Source organism: Halictus rubicundus, chromosome 5, assembly GCF_050948215.1.
Source record: "Halictus rubicundus isolate RS-2024b chromosome 5, iyHalRubi1_principal, whole genome shotgun sequence".
NCBI classification, from domain to species: domain Eukaryota; kingdom Metazoa; phylum Arthropoda; class Insecta; order Hymenoptera; family Halictidae; genus Halictus; species Halictus rubicundus.
Genome location: NC_135153.1, coordinates 16,576,615 through 16,602,613, shown reverse-complemented (window position 1 = coordinate 16,602,613; position 25,999 = coordinate 16,576,615). Strand labels below are relative to the sequence as shown.

The 25,999-nt window shown below is 41.6% G+C and overlaps 1 protein-coding gene and 1 long non-coding RNA gene across 3 annotated transcripts in view; both read left to right on the top strand.

The window, feature by feature from the left end:
* Sli (slit guidance ligand) overlaps positions 1-13,837 on the top strand; it is a 689,366-nt gene extending 675,529 nt beyond the window's left edge. For both annotated transcript variants that reach the window (XM_076788604.1, XM_076788603.1), the window contains 13 exons: positions 85-286; positions 409-480; positions 809-880; positions 1,888-1,959; positions 2,032-2,198; positions 3,244-3,463; positions 5,151-5,460; positions 5,550-5,763; positions 6,167-6,628; positions 7,140-7,343; positions 8,010-8,159; positions 8,417-8,556; positions 9,807-13,837. In XM_076788604.1, the coding sequence (XP_076644719.1) occupies positions 85-286; positions 409-480; positions 809-880; positions 1,888-1,959; positions 2,032-2,198; positions 3,244-3,463; positions 5,151-5,460; positions 5,550-5,763; positions 6,167-6,628; positions 7,140-7,343; positions 8,010-8,159; positions 8,417-8,556; positions 9,807-9,893 (2,372 nt within the window). In that variant the 3' untranslated portion in view covers positions 9,894-13,837. The remainder of the gene's footprint in view (positions 1-84; positions 287-408; positions 481-808; positions 881-1,887; positions 1,960-2,031; positions 2,199-3,243; positions 3,464-5,150; positions 5,461-5,549; positions 5,764-6,166; positions 6,629-7,139; positions 7,344-8,009; positions 8,160-8,416; positions 8,557-9,806) is intronic.
* A 6,917-nt stretch (positions 13,838-20,754) lies between these two features.
* Positions 20,755-25,987, top strand: LOC143354475 (uncharacterized). Its single transcript, XR_013082335.1, has 3 exons — positions 20,755-21,211; positions 24,534-24,860; positions 25,809-25,987. It is a non-coding gene; the product is annotated as an uncharacterized LOC143354475 (long non-coding RNA).
* The last annotated feature ends 12 nt before the right edge of the window (positions 25,988-25,999 follow it).

Genomic DNA, 25,999 nt, shown 5'->3' with positions numbered 1-25,999 from the left:
TCTGGGAACCGTGTGTAGCGTTTCCTTTGATCTTCCGAATCGATCCCGCGATTAACGATCCGCCGTCCGTTTTGCGAATCGCAGATGACAGCGTGGGTTGCCTGGGAGACGATTACTGCCCGCCCCAATGTAATTGCGCCGGGTCAGTGGTAAGGTGTTCGAGGTCTCAGCTTACGGAGATTCCGCGCGGGATTCCGCCGGAAACCACCGAACTGTATTTGGACGTGAACGACATCAAGACGATCCAGCCGGAGCGGCTGAACCACCTGAGGATTCTCACTAGACTGTAAATAAAATACACGTGACCACTTGACACCCTCGCACGACCACCCCCAACCTTCTCCTACCCCGTTCACCCCCAAGACAGGAACAAACAGTTTCAGACCCTACCGTTTCTCTCGATTTCAGGGACCTGAGCAACAACCAGATCGGAATGCTGTCGAACGACACCTTCAGGAATCTCACCAAGCTGGCTCACCTGTACGTTCGCATTCCTACGCCCTTCTTTTACGCGCGAATTTATTGGCCGGCGTAACGGGTCCGAGACAAAGACTTTGTTTGCTCGAGACGATACGATTCTGCCGAAAAATCGATTTTCAGAATATTTTATATTGGGAAAAAATTTCGTGTTACTCGAGAGAGAATTAATTGCGAACCTCGAGTCAGCAGACAATCACTACTGTCGCCAAGGGGACTTACGCGATTCCCATAACTTAAAAAAATGGTCACAAATATGTTGAACACACAAGTTACAATACACTGCTGGATCTTTTCATATTAAATAACGTATTGCATTTTGTTCGAACAGTATCATCAGCTACAACAAACTGCAGTGTGTCCAACGCAACGCCCTTGCCGGTCTGAAAAATTTGAAGATCATGTGAGTTTCGATTACCGTCAACTATTTCTGAGAGAACGATAAAAGATCGGCTGAAATTATTCGTGTCAATTTCAACATTCCTTCTCACCTTAAACTACCCGAAGTATTGAACACTACTTCAGTCGCGTGCATAAGAGTGCATTTACGTTCGAGCTGCGATAAACAGGCAGAGAAACTTTTTCCACCATCTTGTCAAACATGAAAATAATAGCATTTGCTTTTCATCGTTCATGAGAGGTTTAAGCGACTGGAATTGTTCTATTATGACAGCGCTAACGTAAACGTACTTTAGGAATAACCGCGAAGGTCATTTCAAGGTCATCTTTCTTTTCCGAATAATAAAATGTACTCCCTTTCCTTCTTTTAATACTCGAATTACGGAGCACTAATCGTGACCATTTTACATTACTTTATAAAAATAACAAAAACTAGTCAAATTTTTAGCCATTTCCTTTTTTTTTATATCTACCCAAAGAAATTTTGAGTAATTCCTCGTGGATAAAATAATCGTAAATTAAAAATTAGTTACCACAAGTCTCATGAACCTAGTGTTGAAAACATTAGCCACATAATTTTTCCAAATCCTTTATCTCTTGTAATTAAATTGTCTTATTAAATCGTCTCCGTCTCCACACGTTTTCATTTCTTGGTCCACGATCTTGTTAAAGCGATCCACCGACCACCATGTTTTTACAAACGTTACGTCGTTAAGCTTCCATTTAATCAATGCAGCTTTTAATCTGCATAATTTACGCTTCCGTTCCGTTTCCTCTGAATCTTCGAGCTCGCGGTTCGTCGCGCGTCAAGTCTAAGTGGATCGTTCGTCTGCTTCTTCAGCGAGCGTCGCTCTCGTCGACGACACCTCCGTCGTTTGTTTTTCATACGAAACTTTTAATCTGCATAATCGATCTCCTCTTCCCGCGCTCGCCGCGGGTAGAGACCGTAGCTACGTAGAAGTGCCTTTCGAGTCGTTCGACACCGCCACGTATAACTCTGATTTCCACCAGGTCTCTGCACGGGAACGACATATCGGTGATCCCAGAGGGCGCGTTCGAGGACCTGCAATCCATAACCCACCTGTGAGTATCGCGGAACGCTTCCGCACCTGCCGTGCCTCCTCGATAGCTCATGCTGCCGTGTTCTGTTTACAGCGCTCTCGGGTCGAACCCTCTCTACTGCGACTGCAGTATGCGCTGGTTGGCCGAGTGGGTGAAGAAGAAGGATTTCGTTGAAGCAGGTATCGCCAGGTGCAATGAGCCACCCTCGATGCGGAACAAGCTGCTGCTGACGACATCCGCGATCGAGTTCCAATGCAAAAGTAAGTATTCCCTCGACGAACGCCGGTGGTCGGGGCTACTGTGGCCGGCTCGGTTCACGGAAATCGATAGAAAATCGATAGGCGATATCTCGCACTCTGTTCGTCATCATTCGACGTGGACAGGGTAGCTGTGCGACGCGCAAATGTGATTTTCGAGTTGCCACAGTCGAGTATTCTGACCGTAGTCTGCGGATCTTCATGCAAAATAAAGATTCTCTGCAGCGATTGCTAGAGATAGGAACGATACTCTTCAAGTACAATACTCTTTCCAATTTCAATCGATTGGAAAAGATAAACTCTTAAATTACTCTAATTTCCCTGCCATTTTAACCCCTTATTTACCAAATTTCTTGAAAGTTTTTAAAATTTCTGCTGACTTTATTAAGTACTTTAATTTAGGTGCAAGTAAACACCCTATAGCACAATTTTCATTATAAGCCATCAACGAGGTCATTAATTACATGGAAAATAATTCGGGACTTCGAAGCCTCACTCATGAAGTAGTATATAATTTTATTAGTAATAATGTCTACTGTAAAATTTATAACTCACCAAAATGCAAAACACATGGACGATTTTCAATCTTCTAGAATCCATCCTAGCATCCATCTTGGCCTTACGTCATCTTATACACTTGTCTCTGGCAAGCCTACAAAGAGAATAAGCTTGTGCTGCCATCTAACAATTGAAGGACGAACTTCATAGAAGTGGACTTCAAAGTCCCAATGGGTCTCAAAGTGTTTAAATTAAGACAGGACTTATAGGTCCCGTCAGTGAATAAAGGGTTGAATTGGACCCACCCCATTTTGTCATAAATGCGTAAAATCCGCAGGCCACTTGTCAAAATCGAATTTGGTAGAAATAGAAACACAATGAACCGGCCACAGTAGCTTTTCGGCCTCGTCTTGCCGCCGCCGCTGCGCGCACATGTTTTTGATTTTCTCACTGGCCCGTGACGCAGTCTGTTTAGTTCATGGTTTTTTGGCCCGTCGTCACAATGGGGTACTAAAATTGCTCATTAATCGTAGACCTTTCTTCCGCGCAGCCAGCCAACAGCCAGCCGAAGTCCTGGCCAAGTGCGACCTGTGCTACACCTCGCCATGCCAGAACGGAGGATTTTGCGAGGCGCTCCCGGACCGGAAGTTCCGTTGCAAGTGCGCGCCAGGATATCATGGGGACCAGTGTGAACATAAAATTGACGCGTGCTATGGAAATCCTTGCAGGAACGCCGGAACTTGCAAAGTACTGGAAGAAGGAAGATTCAGGTACCAATCACGTCTCGACCAGCTAGCGTACAGTGGTGCACGGTTAAATTGATATCGGTTCAGAAGCCAACAGTTCGATTTCCGCGAACAGGGTACTTTTCATTTCCAAGACTAAAACTCGAGAATGGCTCGACATAGCGAGAGAATGAGAATAGTCGCATTTCAAAGGGAGACTGAACAAAATAAACGTGCTACAAAGGAAATTTCATTTAGAGTAATTGTCGTGTTACCTTCGTAATTGTATTACCAATGGATAGCCAAGATTCTTCCGGTTAAAATGAGTCCAAACACGATGTAAATCGAATCATTTCTAGCGATTTAACTCGGGACTGACGCTCGGGCCCCTACCCCCACTACGAGTCGGGGCGCGGTAGTGGGGGTAGCGGTTCGAGCGTCGAGAAATCATTCGCACAGGCCTGAAGTACATATAATTAATCTGATTTACCTCGTGTTTGGACTTGTTTTAATCGGCAGAAGCTCAGCCACCCATTGGTGCTATTATGGAGGTAAGGCAACGATTATTGAAAATAAAATTTTATTTTCTCCAGTCATGACATTGCACACGTTGTATTCAGAGTGGGGCTGACTCATGTAAATTTAACCGTGCACTACTGTACTGGCCTGCTCGTTCGGGTCTGATCTACAGTTGCTCGTTCAGTGGTGCCCGTAGTTACCTCCTCTGCGACAGGCTCTCCAAAATCCACATCCTCTCGTTCGTCACTTGACAATTCAAAACAATCCCCAACGCAGTCCACACGCATCCAAATTGGAAACTTCTACCTGCGGTCGCGAAATTAAATCAACACCTTCGAAGACGAATGAAATGAACGTCCCCCAGACCCGTCGCAGAAGATCTCCAGTTTGCATTCACTGTAGAATCCCCCACACGTGGGGGGACACAGTAGCTTTGGTCGATAATTGCGTAGACGTGCACGAGTAATGCAATCGAACTCCGGTGTAATTGGACACCGAGACTGCGAAAACCGTAGCATCGCATTGTAAATCTGTCTTCGAGAGAAACCGAACTCTATTGGCTATGCGAAAATAATCATAGTAGTTTGACTCCGTGGTTGCGTGAAGAGTATACATATTATACGCCAGACTGTTGCACTGTGAACAGTTATGAGTAGATCATAGATCGTAGCATCAGTAGGTTTGAGTACTTTGAATGAAATTGATCACGGGACCCCTGCACGTGAGGCCCGAAGAGTAGCTGCTACACCTAACTGACTATCGACGAACGATCATAATTTATAATTCATTCGATTGTGCACTGTTCAATTCGGTGAAACAATCCATCTTCAGCAATGTTAACGACGTGACAGAATGTATAGTACAGTAACAAAGGTTTTTCTTCTCAAGGTCATATTCCCACTATTTCAAGGTCATCAATGTTTTTACAAAAAATCCTTCATACAAAATTGTAGGGAGCACTTTGTTCCCTCTATGAGCAAGTCATTAGGTCCAATTTTGGAATAGTTATTTGATTTTATTGCCTGACAGTGTATGAGATCGAATAAAATCGTTTGAAAAAGAACTGTTCGCATCGACGGCCGATTTGAAAGATTCGAACGGGATCAGATGATCGTCGATAGATCGGTTATGTTTGGCGACCTTGACTGGCGGATACACCGCGACCAATGGTCATGGTCAATGTCTCGATTGACGATCAGTCGGTGTGTGACAGTTGCGACTGCGCCCCCGGGTACAAGGGACTTCGATGCGAGAACAACGTCGACGACTGCGAGGACAACAGGTGCGCCAATAACGCAACCTGCGTCGACCTCATCCAGGCCTACCGATGCGACTGCGCCCCAGGATTCATGGGCGAGTACTGCGAGGAGAAGATACCCTTTTGCACAAAAGGGCACGACCCCTGCGAGAACGGGGGCCGATGCGTCGACCTCGGGACCCACTATAGCTGCGAATGCCCAATCGGCTTCAGCGGCCTTAATTGCTCCACCAACCTGGATGACTGCGATGATCATATGTGCCAGGTAACGTCACTCTTCGTTCACAGTAATCAATATACATATTTCATCTCGAGCGAGTGAAAGTTAATAATTTTCGTATTTTTTCTTTTTAGAACGGTGCTACTTGCATCGACGGCATAAACAATTACGTGTGTAAGTGCGCGGCGGAGTACACAGGGAGATACTGCGAAGCTGCACCCTCGACAGTCATGCTCTATCCACAGACTAGTCCTTGTGCCCATCATGATTGCCAGCATGGTGCATGCTTCCAGCCAGCTCCCGCATCCGCCGCGGACTATCTTTGCCAGTGCCACCCCGGCTACACCGGTAATTAGCCAATTATTTATTTATTCCCGACATATCCCAACATCAATGAGACGTTGATCATCGGTGTCGCCAGATCAAGACTTGTGCCCCCACTCTAACTTCCCCTTCTACCGCGCTATTCCCCACTCTTCCGCCGCGACCCGGTCACGTGACGTCTTCCGTCTCTGTCGTGCGGTAGCGGCAGAGTGGGGGTAACTTTTCCCCTCAATTATTTCTCCCTCCTATCGTCACTAGACTGCGGATCCTCAGCCAAAAAACTCTTCTTTAGCACCTATGTAATACACTTTTTCAAAGTTTCAATTCCAACCGTACTTTCTCAACGAGTTTCTTCAATGTGCACGGAACAATGATTAAGATTGAGAATATGAGAAGCAATTGGGCTGACGCGGGACTATTTTCGCAGGAAAACGATGCGAGTACCTGACGAGTTTGAGCTTCGTGGACAACAGCTCGCTGGTCGAGCTGGAGCCGCTACGCACGAGGCCCGAAGCGAACGTGACCATCGTCTTCACGACCATGCAGGAAAACGGGGTTCTCCTCTACAACGGCCAGAACAGCGACCACATCGCAGTGGAGCTGTTCAACGGCCGTGTACGTGTCTCGTACGACGTGGGCAACTACCCAACGTCGACAATGTACAGTTACGAAATGGTGGCCGACGGCAAACCTCACGTGGCCGAGCTTCTCGCGATCAAGAAGAACTTCACGATGAGGGTGGACCGCGGCTCTGCTAGGAGCATCATCAACGAGGGTCCCAAGGAATACCTGAAGCTCACCACGCCGATGTACGTCGCAGGAGTCGCGCCCGAAGTCGCCAGCGTCGCGTTCACCGAATTCCACTTGAGAAACATAACGAGCTTCCAAGGTCAGTCTAATCCCAATCACCGGTCCGAGCCTGTTTCACCTATTAGCAAATTTTGTTTCGTCAGAGTCATTTCGATTTCGCTATATTTCCTGGCATTGTTAATCTTCATTAAAAGAGATCCTTGGATCCTTTCTCACACGTTTGAAATGTTACTTCGTTTGTACCATTTTTATTTAGCTATATTTCTTGGCATTGTTAATCTTCATTAAAAGAGATCCTTGGATCCTTTCTCACACGTTTGAAATGTTACTTCGTTTGTACCATTTTTATATTGCTATATTTCTTGGCATTGTTAATCCTTATTAAAAGAGGACCGATCAGATTTTAGAAAGAGTCTTACGTTCGTTAAAAGTGATCAAATTGTTTTTGCACTTCTGAATAAATAGTTCTAGTGAAAGTGATAGCTACAGGTACTGAAAGATTGAAAATCAAGGGTTGTTAGGTGTCAGGGGGTTGGTTTGTTGCGGAAGGAAGGGATGTATGATGGAGGACGTTGTTTCTTTGGTAACAGGCTGCATCTCCGAGATGTGGATCAATCATAAATTAGTGGACTTCAGTAACGCAGCGAAGATGCACCGGGTTACTCCCGGATGCATGTCGAACGAGGAGGAGGCTGACGAGGCGCGAGACGTCGTCGAACCGGAAGGCATCATGAGCAACAGCGGCAGCAACGAGGAAGCTCTACCGGAAGACAACATGGCTCACGAACATTCCGGTACGTGTACACGCTCATTTTCTCGAGCACGTATTTACATGGATATCTTGGCAAAACTCTATTATGTTAAGAAATTGTTTCGCATGAGAGGAAAGATTGGAGAACCGAGGAACTAGATCAACTGGAATTTGCCATATTATTGGGTTTAAATATTCTGATCATTTTAAAAATATTATGCCAATGACCAAAATTCTCTGCGACATTCAACGCACTTTGCAGTTTCAACGCTTTTATTCCTTGAATACAAATTAATCTATCAATCATTTTGATATTGTCTACAAAAATATTAAAGAAGTTTTAAGGAGATGTTAAAAGTGGATGCCAGGGTTATTGACATAAGTGTCACGAAATTGATCATTCTTACACTTGATTTTAGATATGGCCTAAAATCATCTATTATTTTAGTTAATCCTTTTACCAGTTATTCCATATTTAGTTTAATATCAGAGTCATTCAATTTCCGCCTGACGTTCCAATCATTCTACAAATAGTTCATTAAATATTAAAATTGATCCGGCGAGGTAACTAGATAATTTAATATTGAAGCAATTAACTAATATAATAAAATGTATGATTAGCCTAGCTCGTACATCACTGGTTGATATAGAAATTAATTAAGTGGCTCGCGCTGGGGCGCAAGATTAATTCGAGCGATTTCGATTGCAGACATCGTCATGGCACTGCCCGGCTCGATCATTTCCGATCCCTGCGCAGGACACGAGTGCAGGAAGGGCTCGCAATGCGTGCCTTCGCCGATTGGAAATGGCTACACGTGCCGTTGTCAGACTGGATGGCAAGGACGATACTGCGAGAAAGGTATAACAATCTCATTCATTCCACAATTTTTAATCTCCCCGACTAGACGCCTAACAGTCACAGTCATAAGAACGCGATGATGAATCGACAATGGTTAAATAGCAGTCTTTGTGCTTCATTCGCCCAGATTGGTTCTGGCTAACGATCAAATTTAAAGAGGGGATTAAAAGATTAGATCGATTCTAACGAGATTGGTTCTATAATCAATTTTTGAATATGGGATGAAGACGTTAAAGTGAACAACCTATGAATTGCAGCACCGACGTGCCGCAAAGAGCATACTAAAGAGTTCTACAGCGAGAATGGATGTCGGAGTAGACGACCGGTGAAGCTTGCCAAGTGTTGGGGTAACTGCGGTAACTCCTGCTGCCTGCCGCGGAAAACAAAACGACGCAAGGTACGGTCTCATTCATATTAAATGTAGATTACTGCTGATTAAAATGCTGAACTATTCAGTAGACTGCGAATACTCCGGTCCGCAAATTAGTTTTTACCCATTGCGCTCGTAGCTCTGCAGATTTTCATGCAAGAGTTTCCTTCGTCGATCGAAACCAACGAGATTTCCTTCCGCGACAATTTTAATCAGTTGACAATAACGCAGAAATATTCTTGAATTTTGCTAATGCTCCTGCTGTTTCGATGTTGGCCTTAAACCTACTCGTTGTTATTATAAATGCACCGAATCTGCGGTGTAGCTAGGAAGATACGAAAAATATTCGATATATCTTTGTAGTACGAAATGTTTATATCGAGTTGAGTTTGGTATAAGACTCGATGCGACAAAATGAATGATGAAGTTAAATACTGGAACAAGGGAAAAATTTATTTCGTTAATTTGGACTCGTCTTGCTGGGATAAAAATATAAAATTTACGAATTGTGCGAGCGTATGAAGCATTTACAGTGTTTACTCTATATATGTCGCCAAAGACTGGATGATAAAAGTCCCAGAACTATCCCCACTGCCGCGGAGTGTATCCAGTGAGGGGCTAAGAAGCTCGAGAAACCTCTGTCGCGTGGATCAAAGCATTAAGTATCTCCTGGCCGATATATGTCCCTGGCTAGACCCGTCTTTTGGACATGTATCGAGTAAACACTGTATTCAGCTCGGTACCGTGTTACTTCACTCTAGCATCGAAAGTTTAACGCACCAATAAACCGTGTCATGCCGTCAATAATAATTTAACGAACTCCTTCTTATCAAAAATGGACGGCAGTTTATCCAGACGAGTCATTTAATATTACTTCTTCAACTACACTCACCTTTATCAAGCCCGTGAACCGTTATATCTCGTCCGATTATTAAACCGTTCGCGGAGTCTCTTGAAGTTCCCGTGATTATTAGATCCTGGATCTTTATGGATCGCAAAACTTCTCTGAGACGACAATAAAACGCAAAGTTCAAGAAAACATCGCACAGTTTTACGCTGCCCTTTATCTGCTGGAGCTGCGACGTCGAGAAATGAAGTTTCACTTAACTTCCTCAATATCCGCGAACCAGTACCTCCGTCCCTTATTTATAAGGGCACCACACGAAGGGCACTAGCCCGAATGCACCAGTGCTTAGAAACTTCTCTGAAGTTTCTTCTTGAAATTCGATACCTCGGTGGCGCAACAGATTTGTTTATTAACGCGTCAAATGTTTCAGGTGCGACTGATCTGCGCGGACGGGATGCGTTACACAAAGGACGTGGACCTGGTGCGCAAGTGCACGTGCACCCGGAAATGCTACTAGCGAGGGCCGAGGGACAGCCACAGGTGTTCCATAAATATTCGTCGAAACGTATCGAGACAGAGAAATCGAAAAAGAAAGAGAGAGAAAAAGCGAGAGAGAGAGAGAGAGAGGGAGAGAGAGAGAGAGAAAGAGAGAGAGAGAGACCGAGAGGAAGAAACCCCCTATAACCGAGCAAAGTGACCCAATTCGGAACTTTCAACGGTAGACCCACGAGTGATGTGCCGGGACTCGATCGTTGAACCGGATGCAACCCGAATGCAAGTGGTCCTCGACGCATCCTCGTGGCCGAAAGCATTGGGCCACGGCCGAAAAAGACCCACGATGGACACACACTCGCAAAAATCCACACCGACACACGTGTACACCTTCGGGAACGAAAAAGAAAAAAGAAAAACAAAAAACACGCTCTCCGCTACACATACTCGACAAACCAACACACACACAGGCGCATACACACACTCACACACACACACACACACACAGCCGGCTCAGTGTGATATATATATTCGAACGTGGAGAAAGAATAATTATTATTAATATAATCGTGCGTATGTGGACTTACTCGGTATTTGGAAACAGTTTCACCGCATACTAGGTATTATTAATCGTGTACGTTTCGCGAGCGACAGTAAGACAGAGGAAAGAGGACACTGATTTTCTAGCTCGGTGCGAAACCTTCGGAACCTCTCCGAAATTTTTCATGATAATTGTGCGGGGAAACTCGATTGCGAAATCCTGTGCGAATCGTGACTAGCTTTCTTAGAGGGCGTTCCCAAATTATCGAGTACAATTTTACCAGCCGGCGCGCACTTTGCACCGCCCACGGTTGCCGCAGGTCGCCAATCGATCGCGATCGGATCGAGGCAACGACGCGAGCGACCACCGACACGAGAAACGAGGCGTTCAATTTTATAGTCTACTCAAGCTCACACTCGACGGACACTCGTAATCCCTGGTGAAACCAAATTCGAGACGAATTTCGCAGCGTCCAGACGCACGTTTTCTGTGTTTCTTCGAACGGATTAGAACTCATCTTTGTATAAAGAACCGATCGCAAAATTTCCTTTTTCCCCACGTCTTTCCGAGATTTTTCTTGTTCAATTGTCGCGACAACGAAACAAAAAAAAAAAAAAGAAATGTATCGGTTTCGAACTGGTATTGCTGTCTAACAACGCTGGTAGGATTCAACCAAACGATTTCGGAACGTCCTGTACAGAGGAATTCGAATGAATCACATCACTCTTCTTTGAGCGTTCGGCGCCGAATGATCCAGCTTGACGAACTGATCGGGGAAACGCGTTAGGAGCCATCATCGGGGGGGGGGGGGTGTAATTAACGCTTCGCTAGCGAGCCGAGCTTCGAGCGACACTGTATCGCGGATGCAGACATGTATGTGCGAATCTATAGACGCGAACGTAATCGCAAACCAAAGTGTCGCGAACGGTTTACGAAGTTTCGCCGAGAAACACGCATCGGAGTTCGATCGCGATCGCGCGAAGAGTTTGAGCTGGTCGTGTGAACATGTTCGCGACACGTTGCGTTCGAAGACGAGAGAGAGAGAGAGAGAGAGAGAGAGAGAGAGAGAGAGAGAGAAAGAGAAAGAAGAGAGAGAGAGAGAGGTACACTAAATCTGTTTTAACAATCCTATCGTTTAAGGAACGTTCCTTTATATTTATCGAGCATTGACGTGGTTTATTTAAACGTTCGCGAGAGACGTCAAAAGACACGTATTTGCGAAAGTGTTTCGTTGCGACGCCGAAGCGAGGCACACGGCGGTAGACTTCTGATTAATTGGTTATGGGACCGGCTCCCGGGGCCAATGGGCGGGGCCAGGAGAGATTAAGCCACGCCCATTCGAAGAAAAGCGAGACGCGATCGAGAATATTGCAATTTGCTCGATATAAATTTGATGTTTGTCGTCAAATGTGAATTGCTGTCTCCTTGGTGTGCACCATGACGGTATAGTTCGCGTCTAAGGGCAGAAAACGATTTTAAGCCGGATAAGCTAACCAATCAAACGTGTAAAATTTAAAATAATTCGAATATGAGATATGAGTGGTTGGTAACACTAGGTCTAAGGGATTTCCTAATATGGTGGGTTTGACATTTTTTAATTTATTAAGTGGATTCATATTTATCGTAATGTTACTCGACGCTGGAACTAATTTTAGCATTACAAATTTTCTTCTTGTACAAATTCTCAAATACAATCTAACAAGTTTATTTCGTCCGTATTCGTCGTGTACTCAATTAGAGTACACCCTTGTTACTTTCCCAAATTAAAACAAAATGGACGCTTCCAGTGCTCCGTAGATCTAGCGTTAAACGTTAAATGAAAGCGAACTAAAAAATAAATATGGTTGGTTTTAAAATGATTCCGGCTAGGAGGAAGTCTACCGCATGCGATTAGAGCTTGTATTAGAGGAAAGCTTAAGCTTCTGCGGAGTCGTTGGATGGAAACGAGGCGTTCTCGATCGAAATTGGCCGATTATCGAATGGACTCTCCTCCCAGAGCCTTGAATCTTGTCATTCCACGGCCTAAGAACGTGTCACCGCGAATTGCATGCTGAGAGAGAAAGAAAAGAGAGAGAGAGAGAGAAGAAAAAGAAGAAAAGTGGAGAAACGAATTTGTAAGAGACGGCGGATAGGAGCGCGTAATTATTTTTGTATGAGCACATTATTTATACTAATCGAGCGTCGGCGATGATTTCCGCGATTGTTTTTCATCAGACAGGCGTGATCATTCGTTCGGAACTACTTAAGTCCCTCTTCACGTTTCGCGTACCTATTTAGACGTGTGTACCTACTCTGCGGACATAACTGCGTTTTGCATCTTCCACCGCCAGTATTTAAGTCGTATTTATTCGTCACGATGACCGGAAACGAGAGACCGTTGCGCAGACAACAACTCGATCGTTCACGATCTTTCGATCCGCAAGCTATAAATTTCTCGAGATCCAGGAAGCTCATGGGACCTTCGCACTCTGGATCCTCCGCGATCTCGGAGTTTTACAATTTCTTTAAACAGTCTTTGTTGTTTACTCTTCGGTCTCGATCGCGGAGGATAAGTGAATTAGGGATTGTTCAGAGTGCGAAGGGTCGAGTCTGCAATAGAAATACAGTGTTTACTCGATATATGTCCAAAACACGGGTCTAGCCAGGGTCATGTATCGACCAGGAGATATTATTCTCTCATCCACGTGACCTTACACTCCTCGGCAACAGAGGTCACTCGAGCTTCGTGACCCCTCACGGGATTAACCCCGCGGCAGTGGGGATAGTTCCGGGACTTTTATCGGCTAGGCATTTGCGACATATACAGAGCAAACACTGCACTCAATGTTCACAGTGTTCAGCATTTTCCAACCCTTCGGTAACGAGCGACTATCTAAAAAAAAAAGCTTCGGTGAAATTGTCCTTCGAACGGTCACGAATACACAGCTAAATGGTCATACTGATCGCGATATACGAGGGTCCAGTCGACCAATCGTGTTTGCATTTCTGAATTTTGTCGGTGTTTCCAGTCTCCCTCGCATTCGATGATTTCGATGGAAGTTTGTCTAATCGATTCGAACTTAAAAGACGGTACATGCTAAACGGATATTTATAGACATGAAAGTATTCGGTCGGGACGGTTATACATATCCAGTTTCGACATCCGTGCCGTAAGGGGACGAGTTTTTTCTTATTCTACATTTAATTAGATTACGTTAGGTAAACATAGCGGTTCGTATATTTTACGCACGAGAAACGGTTTATTTTAACGTTTATCCACATGTCGTATTAGCATCCTCGATGGTAGGAGATTTTGTATTGAGCGTTCATTTTTTTTTTTTTTATAGAATTCTTTTTAGCATAAACGTTACTTTTATCATTTGTGTAACCCGTTTCGTTTTTTAGTTCGTTAAGGTAATTAATTATTGTCGAGCAGTCGAATGGGAAAATGAAAAAGAGAAAAAGAACAGACGAACATAAGACGCAAGCATATAAACGTAGCACGTCGAGTTCACGTCACTTGTCGTTACTGATTTCTTTCCTTGTATGCCGTAGCGAACATAATAGGTGTACCATAGCGACGTATTTTACGGTTTCATAGTATTAATAGTAACGTAAGTTGCCCACAGCGTTGCGTTCCCGAGACATTTCGTTGCTGTCGATTCGAGCTTTCAGTTTTTCGCAGCCACGGATCATCGGACACTATTGTTAAAACACTGCCATTCTCAAAATCGCAAAACATCAACTGGAATAATTCGAATCTGTACGCTTTTAATTAGCTGCTTGGTGAAAACTGTGAGATCGAGGTATCTGGAAGAAGTACCTTAAAAATTCGATTCGACAAAAATTCATAAATGACCATGTCAATGATCGTTGAGTATCGTACAGATTTGGAAAAGTCCACTCGTGTGGTTTTCGAATAAAAATTGAAGATTTGGAATTGAATTACCATAAAACTGCCATTAAAATTGTCATTGAAGGTGATGAGGATGGTAAGCCGGGTATTAATATCTGCCAATCAAACGGAGAAAAGCAGGAACAGGTCGAATGCTTTCAGAACTTTGGTAAAAAAAATTGAAATAAAAACGCATCAATTTGAACTTGAAAAAAAAGTGTTCAAAAAATAAATTTAAACTTTCTCGTAAATTTTAACGTGGTCGAATTTTTCATAGACGTATTTTCTTTCGATAGTGCTCTTGTTCAACCTTTCAGAAGGAATTCTTCGTCAAAATGAATTAGAATGGTTTAATTCTGTTTTACCGACCGAAGAAGCACTGTCCGCTAACGTCATCTACGGCAACGAAGCGATTCACGAAAGACACACGCCGGATAAAGTAGTTTCAAGTCGCTTCGACCCGACAGTAGAAACGGTCACACGACTCAGACAGATGATTTAAATGAAGACAATGCTCATTCTTACATAACACGAGAAATTCGTAAGGATACTAATGAGGATGCTGACTAAGCTTATGCTGGAGCCTGTTTTACCGTTGAATTCGTTAATGTACGTTTCCTAACCGTACCGTATGAATTTTATTTTAAAAATGAAATAAAAAAATCACAACTTGAATAAAATGCCGAGTGAATATTAATTGTGACCAATTTAGAATCAAATTTATCACATCTTCCTGTTCGTTAATTTATTACAACTACCGCGCATTATTGGATGGTTTATAAAGTGGAATTTTGAAGCATTCTAAAATATTTTTTAACGGAGACTATTTAGATAAAATTTATGTTACTAGACCTTTAAAGTGTTCTCTGCTGTCTTTAAAGCAACGGTCCAGAATTGATTCAGTATTGTCATCGAGCATCGTTAGGTATTCTTTATACTGGAATTTAATTCCAAGACTTTATAAAATACTTTTTAGCAAGCACAATTTAGACTAAAGTTTGTGGTACTATTTTGTAATGTCCTGGACTGTAAAAAAAAAGGAGTATAGACTTTGCTTATTTTTAAACAAAGGTGAAATTAAAAAATAAGTTTACCAGACTTCACTAAGGTGTTTTTTTAGATGTTTTTCATTAAAGAAGAAGCACAGACCATGTTAATTTTCTAGCAATTTCAAAAGGAAATTAGAATATAGTTTACCAGGCTCCCTGATTTCCAGCTATAATTTCTATAATGCAATTGCCATCCATGGTTCTCTGAACTTCTTGTCAATAATGGAGCAGCATAGGGCACGTTTATGTTCGCGTAACTTCGAGATAAAGTTAAAGAGTGATCCTCAGTTGAAAGAATGCTTTCTGAAACAGTCAGCCGAGCGAAAATCCAAAGTTCTGAAAGCAGATAGATCTGGTCAGAGCCAAGGACACGGAGATCAGGCGAAAACATGATGGAACCTGTACGAACGCTGACGGTTGCGCGAAGGAAACCGCGAGGGCCGTAACCATTAATGAATTCCGCATTCGACCAAACATGTCCGCGCGAATGATTCTCCTTCTAACGAGACCAAGTAAGCGCGCGCGCGAGCGGTACGCTTTCAAAGCGAGACGAACGGTGAGAAGAGAACGGCGAAACAAAAAAGAAAAGCAAAAAAAAAAAAATACAAGAGCGCAAGAGAGAGAGAGAAAGAGATAGAAAGAATGATAGCGGGAGAGAATGTGAGAGAGCAAGAGAGATTTTCTACGAAGTTTAACGTCTGTATTGAGGACAATAATGAGGGGGCAGAGAGAGAGAGAGAGAGAGAGAGAGAGAGAGAGAGAGAGAGAGAGAGAGAAATGAGGGATTTGGTGAATAATGAAAAGAAGAGCGTTCGAGACTTGTGATTGCTCGAAATTCCTACGAGTTATATTTGTACATTTACTTTAACGAGAAACATTTAATATATTTCACGGATCGGTGGACTAATAGCGCATGCGACTGAAGTATACCAGTTTTAAGAGTCTTACGCTTAAAGTATAGCAAATGCTAAACCGTTCTCAGACCAGTTCAACAACTGGTTGATAAACGTTCCCTTGAGGGTGGAGGCTCGGCTTCATTTTCGGGGAGAAGCAAAACAGCATTTGTTTCATCACGACTCAACCTACCTAAATAACTGTAAACTGCGTAATAAATATAATTATTATTGTTCCTTCTCGATACCCACGGCGTGGTCATTTCTCACTACCTTCAATTCCTGGCCGAAACGAGGAACGCGTTTTCACGTGCTGATTGATCAGTGGACTGCGGACATCTTGCTATCTGCATCTGGACATTTGCAAAGTAACGTTAACGTTAAGAAACGCTGACGACACGATTGTCGTTGGCAGACATGTTACCGATCTTTCTCTTACCGTGGTGTTCACTATGAATTTTTATAAATTGTCTAGCTTGCAGTCTGTTGATCAGTTTTCTGGAAAAGACAGGTATCATGAGTTCTTCGAGATGATTAATCATTGATGGAAAGAAATTAGTAATCTATGTACGGTGTCGATGTTTCTCGGTTCTCTTTGTGCTGTTGCAACGGATTATTGTTCAATTCGAATTTCTGGCGTGTCATTTCGAAGACGGTCGTTTGAACTCTCATAAGTGTAAAGCACGCTGTACATTTACCACGAGCAAACGAAGGGAGGAGGAAGGAGGATGAAACACTGCATGATTAGAAATATTATGATTATACAAGCTTAGATACGTCGACCCTAGGTACTAGTGTAAAAAACGAAATGTCTATGTTTATATAATGTAATAAATTCTCGGAGTATCGACGTTATTAAATAAATATACGCAAATTTTATGAACGTGTCTCCGTACTTTCGATTTCCCCCCATAGTCAACGCTTAAAAATGATGTTAATCCCGTTCACAGGTACCATTTTGTTTTCTGAATGATTCTTCCCATAATTTCGTGGTTTTGCAATTTGAAAAATTTTTGAAGCATCTACGTTGAATAAATATACGCAAATAATAATAAAATTGCTTTGTCCTTGCATTGCCTTGTACCATTAATTTTCCTGCACGATTTTCACTACAATTTTATGTTTTCCCAAGTTAGAAAATTGTCGCAGCACCGACGTTAAATAAATATACGCGAATTTTCCGAAAATAACTTTGTCCTTTCGAATTGTTCGTCACTTAAAAGTGTCAGAATTATGCGAATGTTTACTCGGGGGTACCATTAATTGTCCTGCACGATTTTCACTACAACTTTATGTTTTTTCCAATTCAGAAAATAGTCGAAATAAATACACGAAAATTTTAGGAAAATCTGTTCGTTCATTCGGAGATTCTTCCCAGCTATTGTAAAAGCGTAAAGATTTACGTAAGCCGTAAGTATACTCACTTGGTTTAGCTGGTTGTTATCAGAAGCAGACGACTAATCATCGACGAACCGCCATATTGGAGGAAACAGATAGCGCGCGAAAACCAAAGATAACAATAGAGTGGAGAAAGGTGTTCGAACTCCGGAAGTCGACCTGCTCCTGCTATATTGTACTTTCGACCATTTTGCAAACGTAAAACGATTCACAATTTGCAGTAAACAGTTTGGTATGATTTTACTTTGAACAGCAAAATTCGGTTCATAAAATTCCTCTACTGCCATGCATTTTTTCAATCACTTTTGTCAACGTCTTCACTATTTAAAATATTAAAAAATGTCCCTGTACTGTAAAGTACTATTGAAATAATTTGAATTAAAATTTAATTTAAATTGCAACTTAAAACTATTTCATAATTTTAACCTGGCAGTGAACAATACACTTTGTATTTGGTGAAAACCCTTTATTATTTTGTTAATCTTTTTTTAAATGTCTTCAATTGTTCTAGCGTATTTGTTTAACACATATTCTCCGTTTTCAATATAAGTTCAAATACTTCAACATACACATTCGCGACTATGATCGAATACTTTCTTAATACTCATTTATAATCGTATTTAACGAAGAGAATCAGTGACCCCCCTAACAATAGGACCAATTTGCCCATTATCTCATCGTCGGATTTATTTATTACACTTCTGATGACTCACAAGCGCGTAAGATGTTTCCGGTCGAAGTTCCAGGGACTTATGCGATTACGTTAGACGCTTACGACCGATTTGAACCGTCCGTATGCTGTGCCGGGGTCATTCGTGACCCGTACCGGTGGGCATAAGCTCGATATGTACAATTTTATTTCGATACAAGACGACGCTTTTTATTCCGAAATAAGAAAATCTCTGCTTCTTCATCTGAAACAGGACGAAAGCCGGTCCCGAGTCGTCGTCTTATATCGGAATGAAGCTGTATTAGTAAAATATCGGTGTGGGTCAGAAATGACACAGGCACAGGTCTAGACCACGCAGAAGTTCTGGGGGTTAATTCGATGTAACAAAATATCGATCTTCTGCAATCAGAAGATTGAACGGTGCAATTTGATAAAGATATTAATTCGCAACCGCTATTAGCGGTAATTAACGCGAGACTATAGCGGCGAAATTCGCGTGAAATCTGTCACAGTGATTTGTTGATATTGCTATAATAATATCGCGCTGATATAAAATAATATCTGCGCACGCAGAGTAGTGAATAAATTTAACGAAGACAGATAACAATTAATATTATTGTAGATCGCTTGCGGGCGAACAGAGAGGCTAATTTATCGGCGTTGCCCTAACGAACGATATCCGATACACAGTGTTTAATAGTTCACTGAACAACGGCTATTATATAAACGCGATTGCATAATGCGTTCCGTGCTGATAACGATTGACGCTCATTAAGCCGAATTCGTTGACACGTTTAAGTAAAAAATGACACGACGCTGTTAATTGTTCCCCGCAGATTATTGATCGTTAATACCGACGGCAGGATATAAAGTGCTTAGCGAACGTTTAATAAATGACGCGCGATCATTGCACGTTAATTACCGCTAAAACGTTTGACCTACATGCCGTTTGCATTTTATTTAGCGCGGACGCGTGAACATCTTGTTTAGCTCGGGGTGTCGAAATTGTTGAACAATTACCGCGGACGAATTAGGCGTGTTTGACGACCGTCCTGAAGCACGCGTGTCACGTACAGCTTGTGTATATACGTTCACGATATCATGGTTGTTTCTGGCCGACGAGGAACGACACGATGCAAGTAAATGTACAGCTTTTAAATGGACGCTTCGTCGGCTCAAGCAATTAACGAAAGCGAATTTTCAAAATAAACTTGCGATGGAAAAAAAGCAGAGTAACCGGCAAAATTCACTGCCAATGGATGGAAATTCACCGAAAATTAAAAATTATAGGATTCACATTAAAACTGGCGCGGGAACTTAATTTGAAATATTTTAAATATTTTAGAATAAGCAGCAGTATGAAATAGCTATTTTAGTGTGAACTATAATGCACGACATTTAATTGCAAGATTATTTCGGAAATTTCAAGTCCCCTTAAGTACTTCACAATCTTAAATGGCGTAAAATTTTAATACCCAATGTTTAATATGTTCAGACTGCGGACTTTATGCGTTTATGACAAAAATGGGTAAGCGAAATTTAAATCAGTGGACATATCCAAAAGATTTAAGTACACCAGGGTACTGGTTTCAGCTTAATAAAATAATTACAATGAGACAGAAATTTTTATTTCGCTCCCGTGTCTTGCAATCAATGCGAATATTTTTTCGCACATAAAAATTCAGTGCACGTTCTCCAAGAGAAATCTACAATAATTCACGAACCTGTATAGCTTAAAAGAATATATTTTTGGACATCCAAATTCCAGAGGAATCGTCACGGCAATTTTTCAAGAAAAATCTACAAGCTCAATAATTCCAGAGGAATCGTGACAGAAGCCGATTTTCGGAAACTCGAATCTCGGGGGGATTTCCGGGCAATCTGACACCCGGTGGGAGTGTTTTTCGCCTAATTTGGCCAACGCAAGTCCGCGGAATTAAAAGAATGGAACACCGTGGATAATCGGCGATCAACGAAAATTGTTGGTGTCCAATTTGTCCGCGCGGTTGATCGCGAAGGAACTCGCGAGTTAAGCGGACACTTCCGAGACACCTTTACAGAACTAGACCTCGTGATAGTACCCTCAATTGATACGCGGTTGGCTGCGTGGGTGGAGGAAAAGCCCTGTGCCAGCAACGGCGGCTCGACGAATGAGTTAATGTGTCAGTCGTAAGCGCGATCCCGTCGCGACGCGCGCCTCATGACAACGGTGACTCGGTATCACCATAGTTGAGAGGCCTTTTCTTTTCTTTTTCCCCTTTTTTCTTTTTCGTAACAATATCGCGGTCGACCACCGATCCCTGTAAACCGAAAATCCCACCGAGCAACAACGTCCAAAAAATATTATTCTTAACGGTGTGTTCAGTTGATTTGACTCCTCCGAAGAATTATTTTCATTGAAAATATTTTATACAATTTTATTCTGCTTAAAGTGAAGCCACATGTTACTGTAATTTTTAATATCACGTTTACCGTTCGTGCGTTCAGTTCCAATTGCTGAGACCGGAAGAAGAGTTGTTTGGAACTGAACGGTAGTTTTCAAAACACTGGTTATAGTGGAGCGATTATACTTTTTCAAAGTGTGTTCTGATAGAATTGTTAATTTTTGGAGCTGAGAAGAGATTGTTTAACTGTTGTTTCGAGTGAGTATCGTGGACCTTTGTATTTGTGTTCGGTTCCAGTGACGTCACTAGTATTGTTTGAACTGATAGACTTGAAGTTGATTTGTTCCCGGTACTAATTAGTAAACCAGTGTGCAAATTAACAGTCGACGGATCACTTTTCGACGAACATAATCTTCCACGCTGTAGAAACCGAAGATCTCCGAGTATCTTGAAGTTCAATTATGTGCGTTTCGCTTGTTTGGGCAACAAGTGTCGCTGACTTCCGGTGACGATTTATGGCCGCCTTCCGAAAGTGTAAGTAACTATGTTTTGATTAAACGTGCTTGCAGATGTGGGTAATTTATTTGAAAAATTGTTGGAAAAATACGTACGATAAAGCGAAAGCACAAAATGCGACGAAATACGCGACCATAACCTGTTCAATGCGTTTCTGACAATACTGTGACGTTTTTGTTACGTAGTAACATATGGCAGAAGGGATATAGCCATGTTTATGGTGCTAGGGAAATCAGTAAGAACGAAATCATTAAACTGAATATTTATAAACGGAGTTGCTTTATTTTTAGAAGTGAAAGAGGTCTTGCCCTGGCGTGCAACAAGTATGGGGGAGAATGTTAGTGGCGCAAGGTTAAACAGAGTAATTTACAACCGGGTATAATGAGTTTGCCTTTTTATAACGGAATCGTAGAAGATCGTGAAACGAAATTAAAATTACGCACATTCGTTCAGCCGTTCCGTTTAAATTTAAAATTTGGAAGTTTCCGTTTATTTAAATTGTGCAATGTAAATTGAATCAGAGAGTTTTTCGCGAAAGACTCTTGGATTTTTAAATTATGGTTCGTCGTTCAGGAAAGGTACGGAAGATCTGGAGAACGTTTTTAATGCATGACGCACTCGGATGGCTCCGTGCACGGCAATTATTAACCGCATCAATTAGGAACCCGCCCTTAAAGAATCAATTCCGTTAATAGAATAAACCGGTCATTAAAGCTATAAAAAATCGCCCGCTGCAAGCGTGATTTTTTTACAGCTTCAATATGCTTCGCATTTCACCCGTTAGCACATTTTTTAACACGTATTGCAATGTGCTGCATTAAAAACGAACATTACATTTTTAGTTAAAGTATTCGCTTAAAATAATTTTGTATATGGAATCGCTACTTTTTTTATTCCAATTTCAGGTTGAAATTCACAATTTTATATATGGAATCGCTACATTTTTTATTACAATTTCAGATTGAAATTTTATTTAAATTGTTCAAATTCTTCACAATTCAGATTCAAATTGTAAAGATTCACAGGTTTAAGTACAGAAACATTAATTTTTCAATTGTAATGCCAGTTCTAGACGTACAATCTCATATGCAGAAGCATTATTTTTTAAATTACAATTCTAGCTTAAACTTCACAATTTTATATACAGAAGCTAATTTTATGGAGCTCGATTAATTATCACTGATCTTTGACGAATTATATTGCAAAAATTAGTTGCCCAGGGGCCATAAATGGTAAAAGTTTAATGAAAAAATCACACAAGGGCTCTTCAGAGCAACTTTCATTCGTAAAATGGAATGTCTATTGACTATGACTACTCATCGATGAAATTGCGTGCGACGACTATGAGGACGAGAAGGAAGGATTTGCATGATTCACCGACTAATTCATCTTTTCGTTTAACATGCATATCCATCGTTCGGATCGTAGGAGACAAACTTCCTCCGTGGGGATTGTAAAGCGTCTCCCTTGAAGGGATAAGATCGATGTGGGCGCCCTACGTGATTTCCGGTCATGCGGCGACCTTTCTTCTCGAGATAAAACTCTCGTGCAGGGAGAATGACTACGAGTAACGGATTACTTTTCACTCGAGGAATCAAGATTCAAACGGTGCCCCCGGCGTTGGTAGCTGATGCTGTCCCTTCGTGACCCGGATAATGCATTTTCTCCTCTCCCTAATAGTACACCGCCCTTCTCAAATAAATAAACCATCTTCTTCAACGATTAATACAGTTCTTTAAAAGTTATTGCGGAAAGTTGTTGCTGAGTCTGCCCCGAACTCAACAAAATCAGTACAATACAATTTTTTATTTTCTCCGTTACTGTTCGATTCATAGTGAATATTCTTAATGAAAAATTTCGAAAGGAAAATTACTAAGGAGGTTTTAACACACTGAAATCACCATTATAGATTTTTATGGAAAATAAAAATTGTACCGATTACAGAGAACAGGAGGCAAATAGAAATTTCTTTACTAAGAAAATCCAGAAATGTCCAGAAAAAAAATTAAAATTCTCAAAAGAAAAGAAGAAAGATTCAATTTTTTCAGATTTTTTCTATTTCTTTTGAAATTTCTTTCTTCTAAATTCTTTTCATCCAACTCCTGTTTTAAATTGCACCAAATTAAAGCATCGTATTATTATTACTGCATTTCTACCATAAATGCATAAAATCCGCAGTCTAATTATGAACGAAAAATTGATCTACATATTTATTATTTGTTTTTAAATGTAACGGAGTAGAGTAACCTCAAATATGCACAACAGAGATGATGATAATCGATTTTCCATAATTTCATTTTCAGATATTCTGTTAAATAATTTCTCCCGAAAATTGACAATGTTCGTACATTAAATGTAAGCAATATTGATTAGAAAAATCCACTATTTCCATTCTGTACAGCATCTTGAGTGTTTTCTTTTTCTGATGGAAATTGTGAATGGTCTGGCGTCATTCCATCACTCTATACTGATTTATGAGATAGCGGGGAAGATAAGGGTATGACGTGCAGTTCGATCGCTCATTAGATAAATGGGGGGATCAGGTATTCTCCTGTTCTCGTTCCTCTTTAAACCCCAGCTGCTACAATGACCCAGTCGCCTGGTTTGCTCGATATATCGATTTTCCGAGGACAACAGAAGGAGCGCCCGTGCAGCGTGTTCAGCCCTGCTGCTCCAAAATAAGGAACAATTCTACTGCGACTGCCGACAAAAATTATTGCGATGTCCCATCCATTCTTTTACACGTTCTGCCGTCGCGTTTTATGACAGTCTCATGAATATTAAAAACGCTTCTGTTGCCGGCAGTCGTTCTCTTTTGAAACAGCTGCGAGCTTTCAACTTCGGCGAGATACGCAGCCAGTAATTGTTGCACTGTCGATTATCGCTGGATCGCAAAACAACATAACCTCTATTTTTGCTTCTGTAAAATGTGTGCATGTCTGTTTGTAGGATCAATTTTTCGGAGAATTTTTAAAGTTAAAAATGTCTAAATTGCCTGAAAATATTTACTGCATTCTTCAAGCAGCAGCATAAAAGCAATTTTAAAAATAGTAGATTGAATAATAAATAATTTTGTCAAGCTTAAAAGAGTGTCGAAAAAATACTTTGAAATCTATAATTTTCTCGAGCACTTCGCTTCAATTTTTGGCGCTATAAGTAATTCTTTTATTTGAAGTTTTAAATTGTTTTCTGCTCCAGAAAGAGCTGTCTCATTACAACGCAAGAATCATTGCACGCATTCGAGGATCATTACTTGCTATTAAGGTTCAATGGAAATGATCCGAGAAAAAAACGCCGTTTCCTCCGCTTGAACGTTTTCAAAATGGCTTTTCTGTTTCAGGGTCGCCGCGAACGTTGAAATGAGGCTGCGTCGAAAGGAAGCGGGCGAAAGTAAGAATTAAAGGGGTTGCGCGAGAAAGCGTCGGTGGTGGCAGGGATCGCAATGATAGCCAATAAACCGCGATGAGTAAGAGAGTAGCAGCAGTCGGAGTGGTATTAATAAATTAGTGTCTAGTTGCTATAAAGCAGCGGCGACAGGAGCATCGACAGTGACAGGAGACACGGCCGATAGCAGAGGAACAACGCGTATGGGAAGAGACCGGCGGCGGAGATGATGGGGACGTTGATGGACGGTGATCAATATTCGATGGCCTTGAAATTTAAGAAAGTATGATTCCCACTTAGAATCGTTTTAGCAATCACACAACGTTTAACCCCTCGAATCATATACTTTTCTCGTTAAACAATTTCCTGTCCCGCTGCAAACAACAGTGTGGGCATTTCGGACACCCGGTATACTACTCAGCTGACTCCACGCGAACACATTTGTATTTTCGGAACACGACATTTAAAGTTTAGCATTATTTCCTAGGCATCGTCATGATTAAACTGCGGATCTTGGTACAAATTATACAATTTTTTACTGTGTCAAGTACTTATTGACATTTCGATGACCTTGGGTTAGTACTTTTATACGCAGGGTAACAAAAAAATTTGTTTGTTTTAAGAGATAATGTGCAATTGCACTTGGCGGGTGCATCGGTGCGTCAACATAGAAAATAAAGTCATAGAAAGTTATTTATGTACATATTATTGTTTACAATTTTTTTCTGTTTTTACTTAAGAAAGAGCAGTAACCTGTCCTATTTCCCAGAATCACCCTGTATATAACTTACGTATGTACTATACTGTACTATATGTATACTATACTATACTAAATATATACTATACTATACTAAATGTATACTATACTATACTAAATGTATACTGTATGTATACTATACTATACTAAATGTATACTATATGTATACTATATGTATATTATACTATACTAAATCTATACTATGTGTATACTATACTATACTAAATGTATACTACATGTATACTATACTATACTAAATGTATACTATACTATACTAAATGTATACTATGTGTATACTATACTGTACTAAACAGTTGAGAATGCGAGATAAATTAGTAAAATACTGAACTATTGGTCCGAGGGCTCGAGGTAGGGCCGCAAATGGTTAATACTTAGCAGACTCGGTTCGAGATTCGTTATTGCGGGGCAGCAGGGTTACAGAAAAATTGAGTGTGTTTCCTGGTCGGTTCCCAGTGATTCGAATGATCTCGAGCCGGTCACGAGGATGACGAAGGTGGCGGCTTAAGGGGTCGTCGAGGACGGAGAAGAGAAGGTGGCGAAGAGGAGGACAAGGAGGAGAGCAGACGCTGATCGCGCGTGTCGTCCGTGTGGGATCCGATCCATCGTTGTCTATTCACGCTCGCGCGTGTGTGCGCGGAACGGTC